This window comes from Panthera pardus, unplaced genomic scaffold (assembly GCF_024362965.1).
Source record: "Panthera pardus isolate Hobbes unplaced genomic scaffold, ASM2436296v1 HiC_scaffold_13, whole genome shotgun sequence".
NCBI lineage: Eukaryota > Metazoa > Chordata > Mammalia > Carnivora > Felidae > Panthera > Panthera pardus.
The window spans coordinates 17,705,174-17,729,899 of NW_026526688.1; the positions used below are offsets into that span (position 1 = coordinate 17,705,174).

At 41.7% G+C, this 24,726-nt stretch overlaps 1 protein-coding gene across 8 annotated transcripts in view; it reads right to left on the reverse strand.

Moving 5' to 3' along the window:
* FAT1 (FAT atypical cadherin 1) overlaps positions 1-24,726 on the reverse strand; it is a 132,803-nt gene that overhangs the window by 49,336 nt on the left and 58,741 nt on the right. For all 8 annotated transcript variants that reach the window (XR_008421554.1, XM_053900899.1, XM_019422171.2 and 5 more), the window contains one exon: positions 2,967-3,028. Coding sequence is in view for 7 of the 8 variants with exons in the window: in XM_053900899.1 (XP_053756874.1) it covers positions 2,967-3,028 (62 nt within the window). In the remaining variant the exon portion in view is untranslated. The remainder of the gene's footprint in view (positions 1-2,966; positions 3,029-24,726) is intronic.

The following is a 24,726-nucleotide window of genomic DNA, read 5'->3' on the forward strand; positions in this document are numbered from 1 at the left end:
TGGTGAGTATATATCTGTTGTTTATAAAAATGTGACTATAGGGGCTCCTGGGTGGCTCAGTCGGTTAAGCGGCCGACTTCGGCTCAGATCATGATCTCACGGCCTGTGAGTTGGAGCCCCGCGTCGGGCTCTGTGCTGACTACTCAGAGCCTGCAGCCTATTTCAGATTCTGTGTCTCCCTCTCTCTCTGCCCCTCCCCTGTTCATGCTCTGTCTCTCTCTGGCTCAAAAACAAATAAAACGTTGAAAAATAAATAAATAAATAAATAAATAAATAAATAAATAAATAAATAAATAAATAAATAAGTGACTGTATCCTAATAGTACTCATCAAGAGTATTTAAGTCAAGTAGCTGTTTCTCCTTAAGTACATGATTGGGGCACCTGGGTGGCTCAGGCGGTTAAGCATCTGCCCTGGGTTTTGGCTCAGGTCACGATCTCACGGGTTTGTGAGTTCGAGCCTCGAGTCTGCACTGTCAGGGCAGAGCCTACTTGGGATTCTCTCTCTCCGTCTCTCTGCCCCTGCCCCCCCCCCCATCAAAATACACAAGCTTAAAAAGAAAACAAAAATGAAAAAAATCAAGTGCATGATTTACCTGCTCACACTCTCAAAATAAAAACAAAATTTACAATTACTATTTAATTTTAACCTCCCTAAACATTTCCTTTGGATCAGTTTTCAGATGATCTTTAGGAAAAAGAAAGAAAATTAAAGAGAACTAGAAGCAAGCACTATGTTTTGCGGTATCATCACCAACATGGTTTTAAGTTTCAGTTCAATAACCAGCAGCCAGTAACACAGCTTTTAACACGGAACTGAAAAACTCTTCAAGACAGGCCAATCGACACCGGCCTTGGCCCTCAAACACCCCACCAAGAAGGACTACAGAAAACATACGAGGTATGTAAACAAACCATTACAGTCTTATTTCCCACCAACGTCTTACTATCATCTTCAGAGTCCTAAGTACCTTACAACTTGTTCCCATCCAGCCTTTGACAGGTGCCACCAACAGGTGGCTCTGGAGTAGGGCGCACAGCCAGCAGGTGTCCCGTGCAGCTCTGACCAGGGCATGGGCCCAGCACGATCCCCATGCCAGGGACCTGCCACTCTGGACAGACTACCACCGGTTCCTTTTCTTCAGGAACCACATTCTCCCTTCTGTCAATCACTGTAGTGACTGGATGAAAATTCTAAGCTCTGCTCTACCAGAAGGAAAGAGAATTCAAGGGACCTGTACCACCGACGGCTGGATGGAACACACGAAGAAATTACTAACTGTAATGGTGGCTGTGAAGCACCCTCTCTACACAGGATATTCATGTGCACACGTTACACAGCTATAAAAACTACGTATTTTACTGACAATTACAAAAAAATCAGACCAAGGGGGCACCTGGGTGGCTCAGTCGGATGAGTGTCCGACTGTGGCTCAGGTCATCTCTCAGTCTGTGAGTTCGAATCCACATCGGGCTCTGTGGTGACAGTGCAGAGCCTGCTTTGGATCCTCTGCGCCTCCCTGCTCATGCTCGCTCGCGCTCTCTCTCTCTCTCTCTCTCAGGAAGGAACAAAAGGAAGGAAGGAAGGAAGGAAACTGGACCAGGGATGAAATGAAATTAAGCAGGCAGCATTATGAACAGCAATAATATAAAAAGAGAGATAGCTACATATTAATATAATATATATATAATACAAATAATATTGAATTATATATAATATTGAATAATTATATATATATTATTGAATAATTATATATATAATTTGAATATAATATTCAAAATAATAATAATAAATCACAGCTTAGAACTTTCCCCAGGACCCACACTGGCAGAAGGGAAGATTCATGCAGAGAACTCGACAAGCACTTGGGTCTTTTCCAGCTCTAGCTCCAATGATCAACACTGGCTATTAACGTGTGACACAGAAATGCCAGCAGAGGTTACATGTCTGCTCTGCGTCCCTCCCCAAGTGCTGTCTCTTCTCAGCCCCCTCCCGGCCTAGAGGCCGTGGCTCCCGGCCGTCGCATCCGGCCCGCCGTCCACGGGACACTACGTGCCCCCCTCCACAGACTCCTATCCCTGCGCCTACAGGGTGCCGACCCTCTACCAGCAAACTAGTGAAGGACAAGCTGTGTTTCTTCTTTCAGGGACTAGAAGGCATTTTAAGTGAGCTGTGAGCATGAGAAGCCTAGCAGAAGAGACCCTGTCAGTCTTCAATCTTTTAGTTTAGAAATGTTTACAAAGCACAAACTTTTAGTAAAAAGCACAAACTTTCAGGGCACCTGGGTGGCTCCGTCAGTTTAGCGTCCAGCTCTCAGTTTCAGCTCAGGTCATGGTCCCAGGGTTGTGGGATTGAGCCCCACGTCGGGGTCCACGCTGACAATGCAGAGCCTGCTTGGGATTCTCTCTCTCTTCCCCCCTCTCTCTGCCCCTCTCCTGCACTCTCTCACGCACTCTCAAAATAAATAAACTTACTTTTTTTAAAAAACAAAACACAACCTTTCTACAATTCAACTTAAAATGCAAAAACAAGGCAATTACTTAAGGATAACGATAACAAAAACTGGAAACTAGCTACAGTTGAATTAGACCTATTATCATAAAAAATCCTGAAAACAATACTGAGGAAAAAGATGTAGAAGGCCTATAGAAATACATCTCATGTAAATGACAAGGAAATTTCAATAATATCGCTTTCATTTGATTGCTCTGTGTGTGTTGTGCATGTGTAAAGCACAATAATTTGAGCAGTCCTGTATTCTGGGGATAGAAAGGGATTTAAAGGGACATGAACCACACTCACAAAGGTTTGGTTTCCCCTTTATTTTCCTTTCTAATAATGACCAGGAGGCAATATAATGAAATAGTAACAATTATGAAGACTAGTTAATGTGACCACGAATGTTCTTTCCCATGATATTTATAATTATAGTATTTTTAAAATAACTAAAATAAAGAAATGCTTACTTCTAATATATGTTCATCCTGCTGCTCTCGGTCCAGTTTCCTTGACGTTGTTGTGATAAGACCTATGAAGTGGTAACAGTTCATTAATCGTTACAAATAAAGTCAAAATATTTACAAAATATCGTCACTGAAACCTCACTGAGCACAAAAGTCTGAGCAAATCTCTGATCCTGAAGGGAAAAAAAAATGATTAATCCAGGTTCAATCATTTTATTTACAACCAACACACTTCGCACTGTCTCATTTTAATGGCTCTTCAACACAGTAAATGACAGAAGGATGAAAAAGTGGCAAAACTCCAGTCACCTTCTTGATGTGGCCAGTGGTTTGAATATACATTGTTGTCAGAAGGCATTTTGTAAAAAGTTGAGATGAGGTTATCCAGGATTTCAAACTCCTCTAACTTCTGCAGAGACAATTAAGTATGAAGTGACAGAAAAAATCTTCTGTATCTGTATTAGAAGAACCAGTGGAACACATGGTCTTATTACCTCCCAACCACTGACCCTCCCATGACTTATTACCTCCCAATCACCGACCCTCGTAAGTGGAGACTCGTTATAAAAGTAATGTGACTTTCCAGGAAATACTGCTCAGATGTCAACTAATTTCCAATGGAAGAAAAAAATAAATGATCCTCAAAGAAACCCCATATTCTTTATCTCCTTGATTCTTCTATCAAACTAGAAAATCTATAGTTTCAATCTGTCTCTAGAACTTTAGTAACAGTCGATGTGAGTGTCCACATAGGTTGGATCCTGGAAGACCGTGAAAACTGATTAAATCGTTTCTGTATTTCACAAAATACACACAAAATTGCCCCAACCACTAACACAGCGTCCGCGGCCAGCGCTGACAATGGTCAGGGGTGTATATGGTGGATCTGACGTCAGATCAGCAGCTCAGGTAAAACCTTCTGAGGCAAGACGACTGGCAGGAACAACCTTTCTCCGGCCCAGCTTTTTGTGGTTTTTTCCACAGGAAAATACTTCAAATAATGTATATTTAAGAACAGATTTTATCACTATAATTGATTTTCCCCTATTATCCCTAAGTAACTTCACACAACTACCAATTAAAGGCTATTCAAAACGATCCTCTAAATTTGTAAATGAAAGGTTCGTGTTTTTATTTAATTTGATGAGGATTTTTTTTCTTCCCTAAAATAGTTTACTGAGGATCTCGATCAACATGATCTTCCCCACAATTCAGTGAAGCAACGCACTCTTGCTGATAAGAACAACAAAAGACTATATTGTAAACTAGAATCTGGGGGGGTTTCCCAAACCACACTTATAGATTGAAACAGGTTCAAGGAAAATGCACGGCAATGCTTAACGGCGTAAAAATGTTGCTTAATGTGGCAGAGGTTTGATTTTCATTAGTCAAAAACCTTTTAAAGTTAATCCCTCTTGTTTCCTATCAAATGTTTACCACTTTCTGATGGTGGTTTTAAGTAGTTCAAGAATGACAGGAAATCACTGTGATTCGTCCCATCGAACTGTCCTAAGGTGCCCATCGAAAACCTGTCATCAATGGTAACATCACAAGGGCAACAGCTTGGCACGTTCTCAGCAAGACAGGATCCTGCTTGTGAAGAGCATCATCACTTGTTGCAAGAATGCCTGCTAGCAAATAAGTTTCTACAGCCAATAACCAAATGCCCATTAGCAATTAGCAAGCCCCCACTTCACGGCTTGCTTACCGCACACTTAACAAAGGGTGTGTGCCCACATCCACGCGACAAATCCAACAGAGACAAAGAGCAAACCCAGGTTTATTATTTGCACTCTCCATATGCTTCAAATTAATTCTCCTCTGTTAACTCAAACGGAACATTAACTCCGCCTGAATGCAATGAATTCTAATGTTCTGTTCCCTTCTTACACACCCTTTCAGCCTAGTTACTGCTATCCGCTCCCCCACCTCTCGGCTCAGCCCGTCACTTCTGAGGCCTGACCCGACAGGTGTGCCTGGGGTCCCGCGGCCGGGCTCCACACTCACATCTGCCGTAGCGCGGCACGGCCCCACAGGACTACGGTCACTCACTCCAATCTCCTCTTGCTGCCTGCAAAGCCTAGGAGGACAGACTGCCTTTCTCGCCCATCTTGGTTATACTGCTACACCTCTATTACCTTAAAAGAAAATACTTAAACGTGTGAACCAAAAAGGGGCAGCATTAAAACTACGTATTTGAGCGAGACAGACACATAAACTACCCTAAACTTGGAAATAACGATACGCATTTACGGCTCACACAGGCGCCAACAGAAAGTGACGCAGCATCTATTTACAGGCAGGACGTGCCAGGCGGTCCAGGGGACGGTGGTGTCCAGCAGGCACGTACAGGCCCAGATCCCTCGTGCGGGGGGCGGGTTCCACCCCAAGTACACCTGGGTTACAGGTGTACCCAAGCACGTCTGGGTTCCACCCCAAGTACAAAAGGCTGTGAGGAATAAAGGGAACGGTGGGCCAGTTTTATGAAAGTAGGGTCCAGCCACGTTTAGAAAGCCACGAAGAAGCCGAGGGAGCAGCAGGCTGAAGAGAAGCACCACGTGTCGCAGGAACCGGGGACAGAGAGTTTTAGGGAGGAAGTCCCTCCCCCGAGTACGTCAGAGCGGCTCAGCCGAGGAGCTAAAAGGAGAGCCAGAGAGGCAGGAAGGAGACCAGGACGGGTGTTTCTTTTATGAAGAGGAGACTTTAGCAGGCCAGCACGGAGCCATGCAGAGAGTGAGCTCTGCACGCGAGGGAAGATGAAGCCCGAGACCAGAGCTGACCAGTACACGAGCCACAAGCATCGTGAGGCAACAAATTCAAATCGCACCTACAATAGCTCGTGAACACGGAACACACTTCAGACTGACAAGACGGCTTTTCTGGATTCACAACACTCCTACCAGAAGAAATCCCATCAGAAGCGCCACGGTGCTCTCTTTTGCCCAACGCCAAAGGGTGAGGCTGTGCCTGTGCATCTGGGGGCGTTGGGGGGGGCATGCGGTGCCCTGCCCCTTAGAGAAGAGAGAAATTAACGCTTCTTGTGGAATTTACACACCAAATGAACCCCGGTGAGAGAACACATTTCCCAACCAGGAAGGAAAATCCCAGGAAAACCGGGATGTCCTTGGAGCCACCCCAGGGAGCCACATTCCAGCCACGCTCACTTCCGCTGCAATTCTGCACATCTCGATGCTGCTAATCCCTCCGCCTGGCCTACCTGACAAGCACCTATCTCGAAAGACGAATCCGAAGTGTACCTTTTCTATATGCCCAGTACGTGTTATTAACCCTGCAGGCATGGAATATCCTAATAAGGATATCCATTTCTTTCATTTTAAACATCTGTGTTCATCTGTTATGTTTATTACTAAATCCCAGGAGGATCTGTACTAGTAGAAACAGCACGAATCTTCAGAACTAGAGAGAAACCTTCAACATTATCGAACTCGCCTGCCTGAGTCAGAGAAGTTAAACGGTCCCAAGACCACCAGTAAATCATCATAGCCAGGACTACAAGTGTAGTTTTCCTGAGGCCCCGTTGAGAGCGTTTGGGGATTCTTCTCTTCCCCATCGCATCACGCTGCATCGTTTACTATACTTTAGGATTTCAAGTCTCCATCAACTCTGAACTACGACTTACATAAAACTTAAGGGAGCACACACGCAATCAACAATAGCTAATCATTATTCATTTAGTAGGTCAAAAAAAGGGAGAAAAGGAAAGAGTGGGCAGGAGCAGAACAATGTATATGCAAGTGCTGCCTTTTCTCACTCTTGCGTTCCATCTTTTTTGTGGAGCACTATTAAACTAAAAGTAGAAATGCAAAGACAAAATTTCTTTGTTTGGCCTACAAAAACATCTCACTGTGCAGACCAATACTATTATAAATGTAAGTGAACTGAGACAGCAAACACCCTACATTCTCACCAAGTCGCAGTGGCCACTTTACTCCATAAACCTATGTGAAACTAAGAAGCCAAACTTCGCTGTTTGACGATCAGTATTAAAAAAAAAAAAACATTCAGAGTTTTCCAAGGCCACGTTAGCATTTACGGAAGAGAATCCATTTAAGGATACAAGAAAATCAGATTAACTAAAATGTTTCGATACAGAACTTTACTCTGACGTTTCTTACGATACCAAAAACCATCTCTAAACTTCTCAAAGTTGAAGAGGTCAAATGGACATCACGAAGTAGGGCAGCACTTAAAGATGAACGTCAAAGAATCAGCAGGTGAGGATAAGGTGAAATGGTCCGCAAAGGTGGAGCTATACGTAGGTATTCATTCAACCATCCTGGGGGTGCGCTAAGAACATAGAGATGACAAAGAGGCTTGTTTTCAAGAAACAAGGGTGAAAGCAAAGACCCCATTCAACAAACTATACACAAGTTAGACTAGAGTGGAGGGTACACAGAGGACGCAGGGAGAAAGCAAGGGCTCTTGCTGAGGGTTCTGTATTCCAAGAAAGCTTTAACTTGGCTGGACGATGAGACACACGTAGTCTAGCCATCTCTATTGTTCCAGGAGACAACCAGCCCACCACTCAATGTGCAAGCGAGGCCAGCCAGGACCAAGCAGCCTCGGAGAGAACCAGCTGAGCGACCACCACTGCATGAAACATCAGCCAGGCCCGGACAAGACCAGAAGCGCCCAGCAGAATCCTATAAGAAATTACGGTGGTGGCTGTTTCGAGCCACTAAATTCTGGGACGGTTTGCTCCACAGCAAGGGCAAAATAATGCATCAGATGACCTCACCTCTAATTGTTATCTGACTTACTACATGCCAAGGTAGTGAGCTTTCAATAAATTTTCTCATTTAGTCCAGATGTATGCAGGTGGCGGTATCTATATCATGACATGTTACCCTTGTTACAGGCTCGGAGAGATTAAATTGCTTTCTCAAGGTCATTCAGCAAGATGGTGATTTGGAAGTTCGATACACCAGATCATCAGAGTCTGAAGTCCACAATAAGAACGAGAGAACCCAGGGAGGCACTGAAAGATTAGGATCTATAGAAAATGGTTTGAAACGTCAGTACTGTGGATGTAACTAGATGGCAGTCAGAGATGAAGGAGGGGGAACAAACAATTTCTTAGTAGGATTAAGATCCAACCACAACAAGAGAACAAATACTTGTGATCGGTAGTAAGAGTTTTTAAAGAACCAAAACCGTAAAAAATAAATAAATAAATAAATAAATAAAAATAAAAAAAAAGTCTGGCCATGTGTTCACCTTGTTTGGCAAGAATTTACTTTGAACCATTTACTTTGAACCATTTTCCAATTATTCTGCTTGACAATAAACAGAAAAAGGGGAAATATCAAGGAAGGGGAGAAAAGGTCTACCCACCTCGTTAACATTTCCCATTACTCTCATTATTTTCCTCTAACCTCTGCAACTACTTTGGCTTTTGTATACTTTTGCTCATTTTACAATAATGCATAAACTACAGCAACATATGTTCTAGAAAGGCAGGTGTCCACCAGAATTTCCTGTGATGGGCGAGTCCTTCAATGTGCACTGTCCAATATAGTAGCCCACCGCATATGTGGCCACTAAGCACTGGCAAAGTGGCGAGTGTGACTGCAGAACTGAATTTTTTAAAGCTAATTTCGGTGATTTAAATTTAAATAAGTCATCTCTGCTCTTGTAGGGCGCCTCCAATTTTCAAACCATCCACATCAAAACCAAAAACTGTGATGCCTTCAATATTCAAAATCTTTTTCCGTGGTCAGAATTTGAAACAGTAATTCAGTGGCAAATAATTGCTATCAAAATTCAAATTCTGTAAACATCTGTCTTAATTCAAAAGAGTGAAAAAAGGAAAACTTCCCAAGATCCTGATTCTGACCTGCTGATGCTGTTCCACGTTCCCTTCCTGACACCCCCTTTCACTGGTCTCCTTTCTCACTGGGCTCTGCAGGCCATGAAGAAACCTGGTTGGTTGCTTTGAGTTCACAGTCTCACCCAAACACCTAAACATCAAGAGTTTCTGTTTAGGGTTAGGGGAGCCTGGGTGGCTGTCACAGTTGCGGGTCCAACTTCAGCTCACGTCATGACCTCCCAGTTCATAGGTTGGAGCCCCGCGTCAGGCTCTGTGCTGACCGCTTGGAGCCCGGAGCCTGATTTGGATTCTGTCTCCCTCTCTCTGCCCCTTCCCCACTCATACTCGGTGTCCCTCTCTCTCTCAAAAATAAATAAACGTTAAAAAAATTTTTGTTAAAGATTCTCTGTATTTAAAGGCTTTTGGGGAAAAAAAACTCATTATACCAACTTGTATTTTTCGCTTCTCGTGATCTCTAAGAACACTAATCCATGAAATGTATGTTCATAAGCAGTGATGATGTTGTCATAAGGTTTACTAACTCAAAGTCACTTGTTCAGTCTGTATCACGTTATTCAACTTGCTTTTTCATTGTCTTCCCCAAATGTGTCGCTTTGAAGCATACATATAAAAAACCTAGGAAAAGGCCTATGTCCTCAAAAGCATACAATTCACTTAAGGAAACAGCCCTTACACCTAAAAGGTACAACTAAGCTACGGTCTCATAGCTCACTTTTTAGGCAGCACTAATTGTGTGCTTCCCAGGACCCAGCTCTGGGCTAAGCATTTTCTATAGGTCATTCTCAATGAATAATCACAGCAACCCCAGAAGGGAGCTACTAACAAAGTATCTGAAGATATTTGAGGCTTTTGAGAGGTAAAGTCACAAGGCTAGTAAATGGCAAAGTGGAGATCTGACCCTAAGTCCGTCTGATCCCAGAGCCCAAACTCTTGGCTCACACAAATAATTTTAAGTGTGTAGATCATAAGTCCTTATTTAATATGTATAATGATCACACCACAAAATTATTCAGTGAGCACAAATGAGTCTCTCACATTACTCCAGGATTACCTCTAGCCATCCAGTCCGGCTCTCTTTGTGGATGTCCTCACGGTTCTGTATCCCTTTCACGGTGCTTTAGTAACCACAGCACTATTTTGAGCAGCCCTTGACTGCAGCCATGCAATTTAGGAATATTATTTTCAACAGTTTTCCCCACTGATTTTGCTGAAATACTTTAATACGTTCTGTTCTTCAAAAAGTTTAAGAACTTTAATTGTGGCATATTTGGTGGTATAACAAGTATTTAGTTTAAGTCTTAGGGTCCATCAGTGAGGATGGTGATTTCTTTAGGAGCTGTTACCACTGGGATCCGGAATTTGATTTCTACCTTTCTACTTTCAACCCTTACCAGGGATTGCCCCGACGACATTCACTGGGCTTTAAACATCAGCAACATTAAGGACAATTACTAAAGAACTGTAACACCCCAGTGAGTAGACGGTCAAACTAAACACTGCTCAAGCAAGTTTTAGACAAGTATTACAAAAACTAAAAAAGTAATATATTTATATATGGTATGTTTTATGTGTATACACCTTCATAAAAGGTTAAACCCCAAACTACCTGTGGTGCCCCTTAGGAAATGGTATAGGAGGGGCCAAAGGGAGAGGAGAAGAGAAGAAAAGGCACTTTCACATTTTACTTTATACAGTTCTTTATTACGGCAATCTTTTATTTGTAACAAGTACATTTAAAGTATTTTCTGTGTATAAAGTATATTATTTAAACTATCAAAACAGTTTAAAGGCCAATATGAAAAGACAGAAATGTTTATTGGTTGAAAACTAATTTTAGGCTGGGAAGTCTCAAATAAATGATTTTTTTTTTTAAATCTGGAATATCCGGCCATGCATATAATAAAATATTAAAACTTCCTGGGGGCTCCTGGGTGGCTCAGTCAGTTAAGCATACGACACCTGTTCTTGGCTCAGATCATAATCTCACAGTTCTGAGTTCGAGCCCCATGTTGGGCTCTGAGCTGACAGCACACAGCCTGTTTGAAATTCTGTCTCTCGCTCTCTCTGCACACTCCCCAGCCACCAACTGGCTGTCCCTCTCTTCCAAAATAAATAAACTCAAAAAAAGAAAAACTTCTTAGAAATACGACAGTAGTATATCTTTTACAAGTTTTTCTAATAAAACTTAATGAAGTGTATCATACATTCTAGAATGTACTCTTACCGTAAAAACGAAGTTTGCTAGAGCCAAAGGGTGTTTTACAGTCTAGCCCAAATCCCGCACTTTAAAAACAAGAAAGTGAAGCTCAGGAATGTTGAATTAATTCCTGAAAGTCAGAAGCAGCAGCAGAATTGGAACTAAAATTGAGTTCTTCCCAAAGAAAGTGTTTCCAAGTCTCTCTGCTGCTCTTGGGGCTCTTCAGCCAGAGGTCTGCGGGGAACTCTGAGGAAGGATTCGGTCAAACCCACTTCCTTTCTGCCCCTTAGGAGAACCACCAAATCTGAATCTCCACTTATTCAGAGCACGATCTCATAGTTTGTGAGATTGAGCCCCGAGTCGGGTTCTATGCTGGTGGCATGGAGCCTGCTTGAGATTCTCTCTCTCTCTTCCTCTCTCTCTGCCCCACCCCTGCTCGTGCGCTCTCTCAAAATAAATAAATAAACATTAAAAAGAAAAAAAAATCTCCACCTGTGAGGACCCAGCTCAAACAATGTCACAGAGGTTTCCAGACAATCCATCCCATGCTAACCATCTTGGGACAAGAGCTTACAGAAGTTGACAAGAACCCGTGCCCTCTTATTCTAATAGTTTCCTAAACACAGGATCGTTTTTAGTAATTATAATGATCACTAATGGCCATACTCTGGAAGAAAGTGTATTACCTATTTATCAGAAATACACTTCATTATAGACATAGAGAAATATAACAGAGGACTATGGATTTATCAAAGAAAAAACATCTTTAAGAACCATAATGGGTGGGAATGCAAGCTGGTGCAGCCACTCTGGAAAACAGTACGGAGGTTCCTCAAAAAACTGAAAATAGAACTACCCTACGACCCAGCAACTACTAGGCATTTATCCACGGGATACAGGTGTGCTGTTTCAAAGGGACACATGCACCTCCATGTTAACAGCAGCACTATCAACAATAGCCAAAGTATGGAAAGAGCCCAAATGTCCATCGATGGATGAATGGATAAAAAAGATGTGTGTGTGTGTGTATATATATATATATATATACACACACACACACACAATATATATATATATATATACATATATATATATATATATATATATATATATACACACACACCCATATATATATATATGGGTGTGTGTGTGTGTGTATATATATATATATATATGTATATATATATATATACACACACACACACACATATACACATACACATACATACACACACAGACACAATGGAGTATTACTCGGCAATCAAAAAGAATGAAACCTTGCCATGTGCAACTACGTGGATAGAACCGGAGGGTATTATGCTAAGTGAAATTAGTCAGAGAAAGACAAATATCATATGACTTCACTCCTATAAGGACTTTAAGAGACAAAACAGATGAACATAAGGGAAGGGAACCAAAAATAATATAAAAACAGGTAGGGGGACAAAACAGAAGAGACTCATAAGTATGGAGAACAAACTGAGGGTTACAGGAGGGGTTGTGGGAGAGGGGATGGGCTAAATGGGTAAGGAGCACTAAGGAATCTACTTCTGAAATCACTGTTGCACTATATGCTAACTAATTTGGATGTAAATTTAAAAAAATAAAAAATAAAACAAGTTAAAAAAAATGCAACAACAAAAAAAGAATTTTTTCACGGTTTGACATTTGAAAAATTAAAATAATCAGAGATGGCCTACTACCCAATTTAAAAATAAAAGGTTTAAAAAAAAAAAAAGAACCATAACAGGGGGCGCCTAGGTGGTTCAGTCGGTTAAGTGTCCGACTTTGGCTCAGGTCATGATCTTGCGGCTGGTGGGTTCGAGCCCGTGTTGGGCACTGTGCTGATGGCTCAGAGCCTGGAGCCTGCTTCGGATTCTGTTTCTCTCTCTCTGCCCCTCCCCAGCTGTCTCTCAAAAATAAATATTAAAAAAAAATTAAAAACAAACAAAAACAAGAACCATAATGAACACTACAGAACTTACTTTGCAGAAATGGTCTGGTGAGCCTACATGAAGATTCCTACTGCTCTTAAGTTACTTATTAAAGCCAAAAACATCTCAGAAGCTTCCTCACAAATCTTCAGCTACAGGCCCCAATCATTAAATCCTGTTAGAACCTACGTTAAATGAAATGTAGTCTTTCCAACATAAAAAGAAACAACAATCTAAATGGCTAAATCAATTTCCATTTAGCAGCATATTTTCCTTTTTTCTAGAAATTACCTTTTGTAGCACAAACGAATGCTGGTCCCTCCCCCAAAGATACATCCACCCTGAAACCTGTGTGGCTGTGACCTTATTTGAAAACTAGTCTCTCAAGATATAGTTAATTATCTCAAGGTAAGATCCATATTTATGAAGGATCCAAAATTCGACGCGTCCTTTGAAGAGAGAGAGATGTGGCGTGTACAGACGTGGGCCACAGGGCCACGTGGAGGAGGAGATACAGGTCAGAGTGCTGCTGCTACAAGCCGAGAAAGTGCCAGGAGCCCAGGAGCCTGAAGAGGCAAGGAAGGATTTTCCCTGCGAAATTTCAGAGGGGGTGTGGCCCTGCCAACACTTTCACTTTTGACTCCAGGCCTCCAGAACTGCAGAGTATACATTCCTGTTGTTTTAAGCCACCCTGTAGTTTGTGATAACTACAATAGCCTGAGAAAATTAATGACCTTTTCATTCGGATATCAAACAAAAACACTGAAAAAATACGAAGGAGTGAGAAGCGAAGGGGGGAGAGAGTGGAGGAGGAGGAGAAGGAGGGAAAATTAGGTAACAATGGCAAACAATTTCATAATCCAAAAAGAACCACTCATACTGGCTCTCTGTATTTTATTACTGTCTTCATTTGAAATATGACTTTATAGGTATCATTCTATCAAGAGTTAATTAAAAGGCAGGTCTTACACCCAAAGATGCTTTGGAGTGGGAAAGTGCCGAATGCTCCAAATAATTCAAATTAATTGTATGCTTTCCCCCAAAAGGCAGGGGAAGCGGGCTCTCAGCTCCAGGGGGACCTCCTACACTAGCCTGGCTGAGAATCACACACAAGCTAAGTCAGCTCCTTTTTTTTTTTAATTTATAAAACATGCAACAAATTGTACATCAGTTGTATCTTTATAATTTTTCGTACTTGTCCCTCCTACATAGTAAAATAGTGAAATAAAAAGTGCCTAAGCATTTTTCAGTAACCCTATTAACAATAATGACAAAAACTAGCTTAATGACTATAAAATACAAAAATCACAATTAGAAAGTTGTTTCAACTAAAAACCAAGATAGAAAACACTCTCTTATTGTGAATAAACCAAAACAACTTCTTAACTGCTCTTTCTTTTCCCTCTTTTTCACCCCCCTGCTGATCTTTTAAGAGTTCACTGAACAAGCACCATGGGCCTCAGGGTACCATGAGAATAATAAGAGAAAACATCTTCAAAAACCATTTACCCGGTAAAGTATCTTTTGTCAGAAAAAATTTACCTGTGTTTGCTCTACATTCGCCACAAGGATCCTCTCCACTTTAGCCATAATGACCTCTCATTCATCTTGCATACATTGTATGCTAAGAAAAAAACAGTAAAATGCCTACTGCCAGGAAAAATTAACATAAACTAAAGAAAAGAAACAGGAGAGGTCATAAGTTAAACAAAAGCATTTTAGCAACTTTATGGGGTATGGATTTTAAATTTCAGGCTCCTGAATAATTTTGTTGTTTTTTAATTTCCATGGTGCGCTACTGAAATATAACCTGCTTTAAGTTAGTTACTACCAAAGAACTACAAGGACTAATCAAACGTATGGACCACAGAAGCAGCAATACAATTAGTACCTTTTTATTTTAAGTATTTATTTCGAGAGAGAGCACGTGCACAAGCAGGAGAGGGGCAAAAAGAGGGAGAGAGAAAACCCAAAGCAGGTTCCACGCTGCCAGCACAGAGCCCAACATGGGGCTCAAACCCCTGAACCATGAAATCACAACCTGAGCCGAAATCAAGAGTGGGACACCTGACCAACTGAGCCACACAGCAACTCCCCCCCATAAATTAGTATTTCTTTTTTTACTTTAATTTTTTTTTAATGTTTTGTTCATTTTTGAGAAAGAGAGAGACAGAGTGCGAGCGGGGGAAGGGCAGAGGGAGAGGGAGACACAGAATCCAAAGCAGGCTCCACACTGTCAGCACAGAGCCCAACGCAGGACTCAAACCGAGGAACGGTGACATCATGACCTGAGCTGAATCGGGTACTTAACCAACTGAGCCACCCAGGTGCCCCTAAAATTAGTACTTGTTAAATAAAGTATTAAAGCAAGGAAAGCACAGTGAGACAAGGAAGCAGGAGACCGTAATTATAGAATTCCATGCAGCACATGATTGTCACTCAGTAGAGTTTTCCATGGGATACTCTACCCTACCGATCTGTTCCTGACCAGCTTTAATCAAATGAAAATGTTCTCATTATAGGCTGATTACTGCAATTTACAAAGATCCCAGCTGAGGGGCGCCTGGGTGGCTCGGTAAGTCAAGCGTTCGACTTCAGCTCAGGTCAGGATCTCGCAGTTCTTAAGTTCGAGCCCTCGTCGGACTCTGTGCTGACAGCTTGGAGCCTGGAGCCCGCTTCAGATTCTGGGCCTCCGTCTCTCTGCCCCTCCCCCATTCGCACTCTGTCTCTCAAAAATAAACAAACATTTAAAAAATTAAAAAACAAAACAAAACAAAAAACACAAAGATCCCATCTGAAGTCCTGAGGACCACACAGCAGGTTGACAGAGGGCACCTCAGGTAGAAGGGAGAGATAACTTGACAGGAAACAGCATTTCTCTGTTCAAACTTTTAAGAACCTCTTCTAACAGGTGAAATGAAAATCCTATGAATTCCACCGTTTTAAAAATCTGTCGCTCAACTGTAAAATGAGTATTGGGCAGCGACCACATGCTCGGCACCACGTTTGGTTCTAGGAGGGATACGGTAAACGAATATGGGTAGGCCCTGACCCTCGGAGCCCTACACCAAGGCTGGACGCACCCACACGGAAAAGGCAGAGCAGACTCGGAAAGACAGGCAGGGAGGCTGGGCAGTGCTGCCCCAGCCCATTCTAAAAATACAGACTGCCTTACAGGCCAAGAGCGAACCTTCGATTTTTCCTACAGTTATCATTCAACATCCATCCCCTTGGAGCTGCAGACCATGAGCTCAGAGATACTGTGCGCTATTGCATGGTCTTTATTTAGGTGGTGTTGTAAGATTGCGTTTAACGACAGCCTGTCTCGAGCTCTCCTGGCAGCTGCGGCCATCTGAGCGGCTACTGCTCGTCACTGCAGTCCTGGTGCCGGCAGGATTAGGCTTAGAGCCAAAAATGGAATTCTATTCATAGACTGTCAAGGCTGGAAAGGCCCTCGAAACTCACTTAGTTCCCATAGTTTTCAGAGTCCCCTCCCTAGAAAACCCTTTCAAAATGAAATACTTTTCAGAGTCCCCTAGAAAACGCTTTTAAAATGAATCAAATGACCAATCTAAAGTCACACAGGTAGTGGCTGGGTAGGAATTTATACCCTCAAGTCTCCCAGACTTCCCTTCTGGCTTTAATTCTATTTTACTAGCTGTTTCTTGTTGAAACTTCATGGTATTAAAGCCTAAGATAAACAGGAGATCAAAAGCCAAATGCAATTTATTGGGAATTGCCTTCAACATTCCTTTCAACGTCAGACAGAGCATAGGTAGAGAGGGAAAGACAACTTAACCCATTTTATAAGATTCGCATCACGTTGACAAAAGAAAGCACGTCAATGGAAAATCTTAAAATATCGGTCCTTAAAATAATTTTAACAAATGATACTCAGCAACATATATACATAAACAAAACAGAATGCCCCTGAATAAAACTGATCCTAAGGGTTCAATATTAACAGATTTTAGGAGGCAAAGCATATCCACTTCAATATGCTCAACAAAGTCAAGGAATAAAGCTTTCCCTTCTTTCAGACTTGAAGGATAACACATTTCACTAGAAAATAAAAAATAAGCAGAGGAACAGGTAAGAAAAAATCTACAGGTTCTTCTTTAAAATATGTGCCCATCTTTGAAAGAAGTCCACAAATAGGTAAACTTTTTCCCCCTTCACTGAATTCCTGCCATTGTGAAGTGACCGGCCCTTTACTTCCTTCCTTTGCGGCTATCGAATGTTACCGGAAACGCTTGGAAGTTGTTTGCAGCTGTAGCCACTTCCTATTGCACTTCGTTCGGCCTCCGTTCCAGCCACAATAAAACACCATTTACTTTGAGAAAAAAAAAAAAAAAGTAGTCGCAATGTGATGGTGAACTACATGGGTGAGTTCCCAGCAACCCAGCATACCTGCAGACTCAAAAATCACAGAATTTTAAATCTTCGCCACGCTTTAGGGATCACTCCATATAAATTACACACACGCGTGCACACACACACAAACAACACACACACGTGCATATGTATGTGTATGACTTACCTATGTATAAATACCACCAGATCCATCTGCAGTCAAATAACACACCTTATACCGAACTTAAACTAATTCTACATTAAATAGTCTATCCTCTATGTAAACAAATGGATGAAAAACAGGCCCCTGTATAAAGTGGTCCTCTACAAAGTGTAAGCTGTAATTTGTTACTTTAGGTGTGAATATCTTAACTCAGAATGAAAGAACGGAAAAAAAAAATGCAAGAACTGATCAAAGATGTGATAAGTATACATACAGCTGACTCTGAGAGCTGGGAACTCCAAGCTCTGAAATATTTTTAAAAGGATACAGCAGGACAAAGGAAAAGTGTGAAATCTCAAAACTTGGAAATATTTTATTTTCTAATGACAATGTTTTTTTCCTCAAAGCAGAAGAGATCTAATAGTTTATCATCAACTTGCTAAATTTTATCTGAGATTTTGACCTTGATAACTAATATTGAACTATGATTCTTTTAAAAAATAATTTTAATATCCTGGAGAAACAAAACACAGATTCTCTTTTGTAAGCATTCACTGCTTACAGCAATGGGAAAATTTTTCTATTTTTACTTGAAGAATATCAAATAATCTACCCCCTGAGAAATAAACCAACAATTTAACTAGTCCAACTAGTTAACTAGTAACTACATCAACCTATCAAGGGCCAGAAAACTACCTGTTTTTGTATGGCAGGCAAGCTAAGAATGGCTTTTACATTCTTAAAGGACTAGATACAACAATCAAAGAATAATGTATTGTGACAAAGGAAAAGCACACGAAACTCAAATTTCAATGTCCATAAATAAAGTTTTATGGGAACACAGCCATGCTCATTCACGTCCATATTGTCTATGGCTGCTTTCAGTCTACAGTGACAGAGCTGAATGGCTGTGACAGAGACTGTATGACCCGCAAAGCCTAAAATATTTACTACCTCGCCCTTCACAGAAAAAGCTTAATGGTGTTTGCAGTCCATGGTTAATAAAAGTAAGTTTAAACATCTAGTGTTATTTAGAAGGTTCCTGCTTTTCGGCCAGAAGATATAAAATGTTTTTTAATGTTTATTTACTTTGGAGAGAGACAGAGAGAGAGGGAGAGAGAGGGAGAGAGAGGGAGAGAGAGGGAGAGAGAGGGAGAGAGAGGGAGAGAGAGGGAGAGAGAGGGAGAGAGAGGGAGGGAGAGAGAGGGAGAGAGAGAGCGCGTGAGAGCGCATGCTCAAGCAGGGGAGGGGCAGAGAGAGAGGGAGACACAGAACCCGAAGCAGGCTCCAGGCTCCGCACTGTCAGTGCAGAGCCCGATGTGGGGCTTGAACCCATGAACTGAGAAATCACGACCTGAGCTGGAGTCGGTCACTTAACCGACTGAGCCACCCACCCAGATGCCCTGGCCTTAAGTTATTAGAGAAGATTAGCCTAAAGAGCAACTATTATGTCACACAGGAATTCCTCAATACAAGAAAAAAAAAAAGAGAAGGCACAGAAAAACTGGCTCCCAAACCATGTTTACATCCCAGACCCAAGGGCACACCAAGTGAACATGGGGCTGTGCTTCCAGAAGCAGCAGTCACGGAATTTATGTCTTTCTGGCACCGACCTCCAGGTGACCTTCACCTCTCTGAAGTCATGTAGTTATTACAAAATGGGGAAAAGACAGATGGGGAAGACAGCAGACTCTTGGTTTGCAGTCTGTAGCTGTCTCACAGGGTTTCCTATAAAGATTATGTGAGGTCGCCTGTAATATACGAAGCACAATGCACATAATACATGATAAGCTGTGCTTGTCACTGGCCCTGTGACTCCTAACGAAAGTTTTGTTCCGGCCTGATCTAAAAGTGAGGTCAAGGGATGGCGGCAGGGTGGAAAAGTGGTACAGGAAAGATCAGAGAACAACACAGAAGGGTAGCAAAAGAAGGAAAGCCACAGTTTGCTGGTTTCTCTTTGGCGGTCTTTTTCAAGCTCAACTCTCAAAGGTAACAGGCATGAGAGAGCCTGATGGAAATCAGCCCAAAGAGACAGAACCAGCAGGATTTACAAGATTCAAACTGTGCAGTGTGCTCCAGATCCAATAATGAGAAGAAATCAGCCACCGAAAGAGGTGAAATTTTAACTCTATAGAATTGATAAAGGAAAAGCTAAGAAAACAGCTGAAAGCCGCCAAATCATTTTTAAGCCATTTAAAATTCCAAGTGGATGGAAACAGATCCAACAGCTGTCAAAGAGCCTAAACCCTTTTATGATGCACATAGAGACAGAGAGAAATCACATACACACATACACATTTTTTCGAAAAGGATGCCTCTATTTTCACTTAACATTTCTGATGCATTTATTTTTAGCCATAAAAAATTCCTTTTCAGTATGTTTGTTCCCAAACAGGAAGATGCACATCCACAAATGCGAAGGTATAAAAAATAATACATTTACTAGACAGCATAAAACCAGGGGTTCAGCAAGAAGGGTGGTGAAATTGACATGGACATGGGCATATACTCCTGCAATAACGTGGCAGCCCACTGATACAGTTATTCTCCTAAAGCACGGTATCTAATACTGTTACAAGAAAAACTCGAGATGAATATCACTATGTATACTGTGCTGGTACCCGCTGAAAAAGAGGAAAAAAAAGAGTAACATGTCTTCTTGCTTGTTTAGGAAAAGAAACTATAAACACTAGTTGCCTCAAAGTGTTTCAAAATGTAGATTTTCTTATTATTCAAGTACGGTGAGACCAACATGTCAGAGGAGAGCACTTTCACTATTAACAATTCCTACAAGGAAGGGAGGCACCATACCACAGACGGGGTGCCCAGGGCCACACTGGATTGGCCAGGAGGAAAGAAAAAGGAGAAAGCTGGGGTGGGGGTGGAGGGGTAGGGGACAAGAGATTTTGTTGTGGTTTCTACAGAATACACAAGGCAAAGCAGGAAGAGCAGGTTTAGACTGGAGAGTCTGAATTACTTCAGCGGGCTCTGGAGAGGGCTGAGCAGGTTGTCTGGTACCTGAACCTGGGACGATTGGGGAAGGTGCATGGATTGTGGCTCCATAAAGGAAGGGATTCCAAGTACGGGTTCTGGATCGGCTAGTGTGCATATGAAAAGTGGATCCTTGGGAATCTCTAAAAGCTGGCTAGTCCTGACAGGTGCAGTATCTACCCAGGTCAGAGACTGGGCATCAAGAATACAGAAAATAAAACATAGTTAATATATTAAGGAAGAAAGCAGATCATCTACGGAACCGAAAAAGAAGAAAAATTTTTCACTGGGTATCTTTTTGTACCTTTGGCATTTTGGACTCTGAATGCACTACCAATTTGTAACAAGCAATATAATTTATGAAGTATGTTATCCACACACAGGCACGCACACATGTACACACACACCTGCTTTCCAGTCTCGTAAACGGTATATAGTGAGAACAAGTGGGACTGGCCAGAACCTGAGGATCACCATTCTGAGCATTAGGCACAACACTGTGACACATTTTGTGGACAGAAGTGTATAATGACCTGTATTTCTACCAACTCCAGAAACACACCCAGGATGGTGCCAAGTTTCTGTTTAAGATAAACCTAGAAACTTTTTTACTCCTTAAAACCACAGACAAATTTGGTTAAGAACACTCGTACTACTTAGTCAATGTATATATACAGTATATACAGTATATATATACTTTATATAAGTAAAGTATATATATACTTTAACAGTATATACAGGCTTATTAGCAGTTCTAAATTGAATAAGCATTTATATATATATATTTATTTATTTTCTAAGGTTTTTTTTTTTAATGTGTACTTATCGAGAGACAGTGAGAGAGGGGGAGGGGTGAGGGAAAACACAGAACCTGAAGCAGGCTCCAGGCTCTGGGCTGTCAGCACAGAGCCTGATGTGGGGCAGGAACCCACTGACCGCAAGATCCTAACCTGAGCTGAAGTCGGATGCTCAACTGACTGAGCTACCCAGGTGCCCCTGAATAAATATTTTTTTAATTAAAAAGCAAAAGCTGAACTTCTGCTTCCCGCCATGGGATCAGATTTACCCTCCCACATGAAACAAGCAGACAAAATAAATGAAATAACAGTTTATGGGACACCAGCTATCAGAAGAAGACAGTCACCCCCTGAGATGGGAAACCAACAGGGCGAGACTGACAGATGGCCCAGCTTATAGTGTCGAGACCATTTCTAGACAGTTTTCATTCCTAGGTGAAAATCGAAGAGAAATGGAAGTACATGCCCACACAGCGGTTGATTCTCAAATGTTCATAATAGCTTTTATTTGTAATAGCCGAAAAGTGCAAGAACACAAATGCCCATCGACAGGTGACCGGATACGCTGCAGTGCACCTATGCAAAGGATTTTAGCAATAAAAAGGAATATACTTTGGGGGCCTCTGCATGGCTCAGTTGGTTAAATATCTGACTCTCGGTTTCAGCTCGGTTCTTGAGTTTGAGCTCCACACTGGGCTCCGCGCTGCCAGTGTGGAGCCTGCTTAGGATTCTCTTTCCCGGTTCTCCCTGCCCGTACACGCTCTCTCTCAAAATAAATAAACTAAAAAAAAAAAAAAAAAAAAAAAAAAGGCAACATGCTTTTGGTACTCACTACAACATGCATAAATCTCAAAGTAAGTATCTAACTACAAGAGGCGTTACCAAGAAAAGAGTAGCTACTCCAGTAGTCTATTTACATAAAATTTTAGGAAATGCAAACTAATACATAGTGACCAAAGCGGCCGCATGGAGCGGGCAGAGAGGAGCTGGGTGGGGTGGGGATACAAAGAGCTGTAGGGAATGTTCTGGAAGAGATGGACATGTTCACGGCAATGGTTTCACTGTTATATCGCTAAGGCAAAACTTTTCAAATTGTTGACTTTAAACATGTGCAATTCACTGAAGGTCAGTTATACTTCAACGCAGCTTTTTAAAAATAAAGAGTAATATTTGTTTGCATCCAAAACTTGAAAATGCCAAATATATAGATAGGAGAATAAAACCATGGTCTTTTCTAAAGCATGTGCACATGAATCAAAGTAACACTTCAAAAATTACTGCCAATTATAAAAATAGCGTATCACTCCTCAGAAGTTAAATTGTTAATATTAAATAAAAAGACGCTTTGCTCGGGTGTTTTCAGCTTGTGAATAATGAAACCTGTGAAGTGCACACTGGTCTCTATTGTTCAGGATTCCCGTTCTACTCTGTCCTTGACGTGCCACCGGACGAAGCCGTGACGCGTCTGTCTAGGCTCAGATAATCTAGCCTTCTATGCTCTTTTTCTCTCTCGCACTTCAGCAACCACAGAAGTTATGTTAAAAGAAGCAAATATAACAAACAAAAACAGGCTTTTAAAGACAGAGGACTGACAGTTGCCAGAGGGAGGTGGGAGATGGGTGGGAGGGGGAAAAAAGGCAAATTTACCCTGATATTGGACACAAGCAAAAGAAAGTTACAAAAATTCACGGTGTCAACGAGCATAAAACAGAAAAAGAAAACAGATCAAATCTCATCTGCTTGTACGCCCTGACAAAGAACCCCCTTGCCCCCCTACTTAAACAGTGTAAGAACCATCTGAGATGCAGAAACACAGTTCCTGCCATAATCACGCACAAAACCTTTGGAAGAAAGAAAACATTCAAAAGTGTTCATTCAAACCTGCCATTTAGAACCCCAAATTCAGATGATCAAAAACAGTCCTCGGAAGGATTTGTGTTTTTCAAAACAAATATTTTGTCATACCATGAAAGGAGAAACAGATACGGCAGCCAGGTTTCCCTCCTCTCCAAAATGACTTAGAGAGGTCATCAGACTCCTATTTCTACAAAACGTTCAAAGAATTCCATACGTGTTCTTGAAAATAGGTCATTATTTATAAAAATAACATAAATATGATCTTTTAAACCTTATTCTGGTACTGAAGGCTTTCCATCAAGTGTAGCCAACCCCCCACATCCTCATCTAACTTGATCTCTTGGCCGCTAATACTCATCACGTCACCGAACTGTCCCCCAACGTGACGAACATCCCTTACCTCTTGTGCAACCATCCATTTTCACTACCTTCAAAATCAGCTCAGTAACTTGCCCAAAGGGCCCCACCCTCCCAACTGCACCTACCACATCAGGCAGCTCTCACCTCCCAGGGGGTGTTTATCCGAACCCACGGCAACACCGCCCTGGTTGCCTGTTCCCACAGGTTTCTCTTTGCCACTGCACTTAGGCAGACTATCAATTTTCAAAACATCGCTTAATGCGCTGTATACAGAGGAGAGGCTCAGTAAATACTTGATGTGAAAACAAATGACTGAATGGCAGTGAACTGGGGCTTTCTCTGGTCCGCTGGACATTTTGATAAGCACCAGGGTCCTAAATTTACCTTCACCACTAAGGAGCAAGTAGATTCATTTTATTCCATCAAATGTGTTTATCCTTCATCAATTTACTTAAATCTTGATTATCTTACACACAGTGAATAGAGCAAATGTAGTACACACGAGCACAAGAGGTGGTGACATCTCTCCCACAAATGATTCTGAGTGCTCTGCACGCACAGACATCCTGTAACAGGCGTGCAAAAATCACTAATCACAAGACAGAAGGACCAGGAAGCCAGTTTTCCCCATGATTCCGGGGGGGGGGGGGGGCGCGGGGGGAACAAACCTCACTACCGCCCAGATCTCTTGATTTCCAGCCCAGTGATTTTCTCACTCAGCCATTAATTATTAAGGAACATGATTTAGGGTCTCCAGGTGGTGTTATGGTTGGTAAATCAGGAGAACTTTCTTCTAGTAGACTCTTTCATCAGCTTTCACAATCTGGCCTCCAATAATACTGATCTACCCATTAAAAATAGGTCTGCTTTCAAAGTTTTGAGCCAGATGTATACTTTGAAGCATTGCAGTTTGGGCCCTGAGGATCATACTCAAATTTTCTGCTGAGTTGGGGGAATAGAATCATCTGGAGACAGGCTTTGTAAGGCTGTATTTAATCTTTAATAATGCCCAAGTTAAAATATGGTTATTTCTTGATCATCAGAGACTTTACATGATCTGTGAAATAGTCAGACTTCTTTACTAACCATAGTTTGTAATATATCTCACAACAAAATCTTTCTTGTGTACTAACTACAGTTACTCCCTACTATTATCGGTCTTCAACTCATAAAAAAGTAAAACCTCTTTGGAATCCTTATGAACTTCCTCCCCCTGTCCCGGCAGCAGGATGCATGTGCTTCCCACCCAGGGGTTCAGGA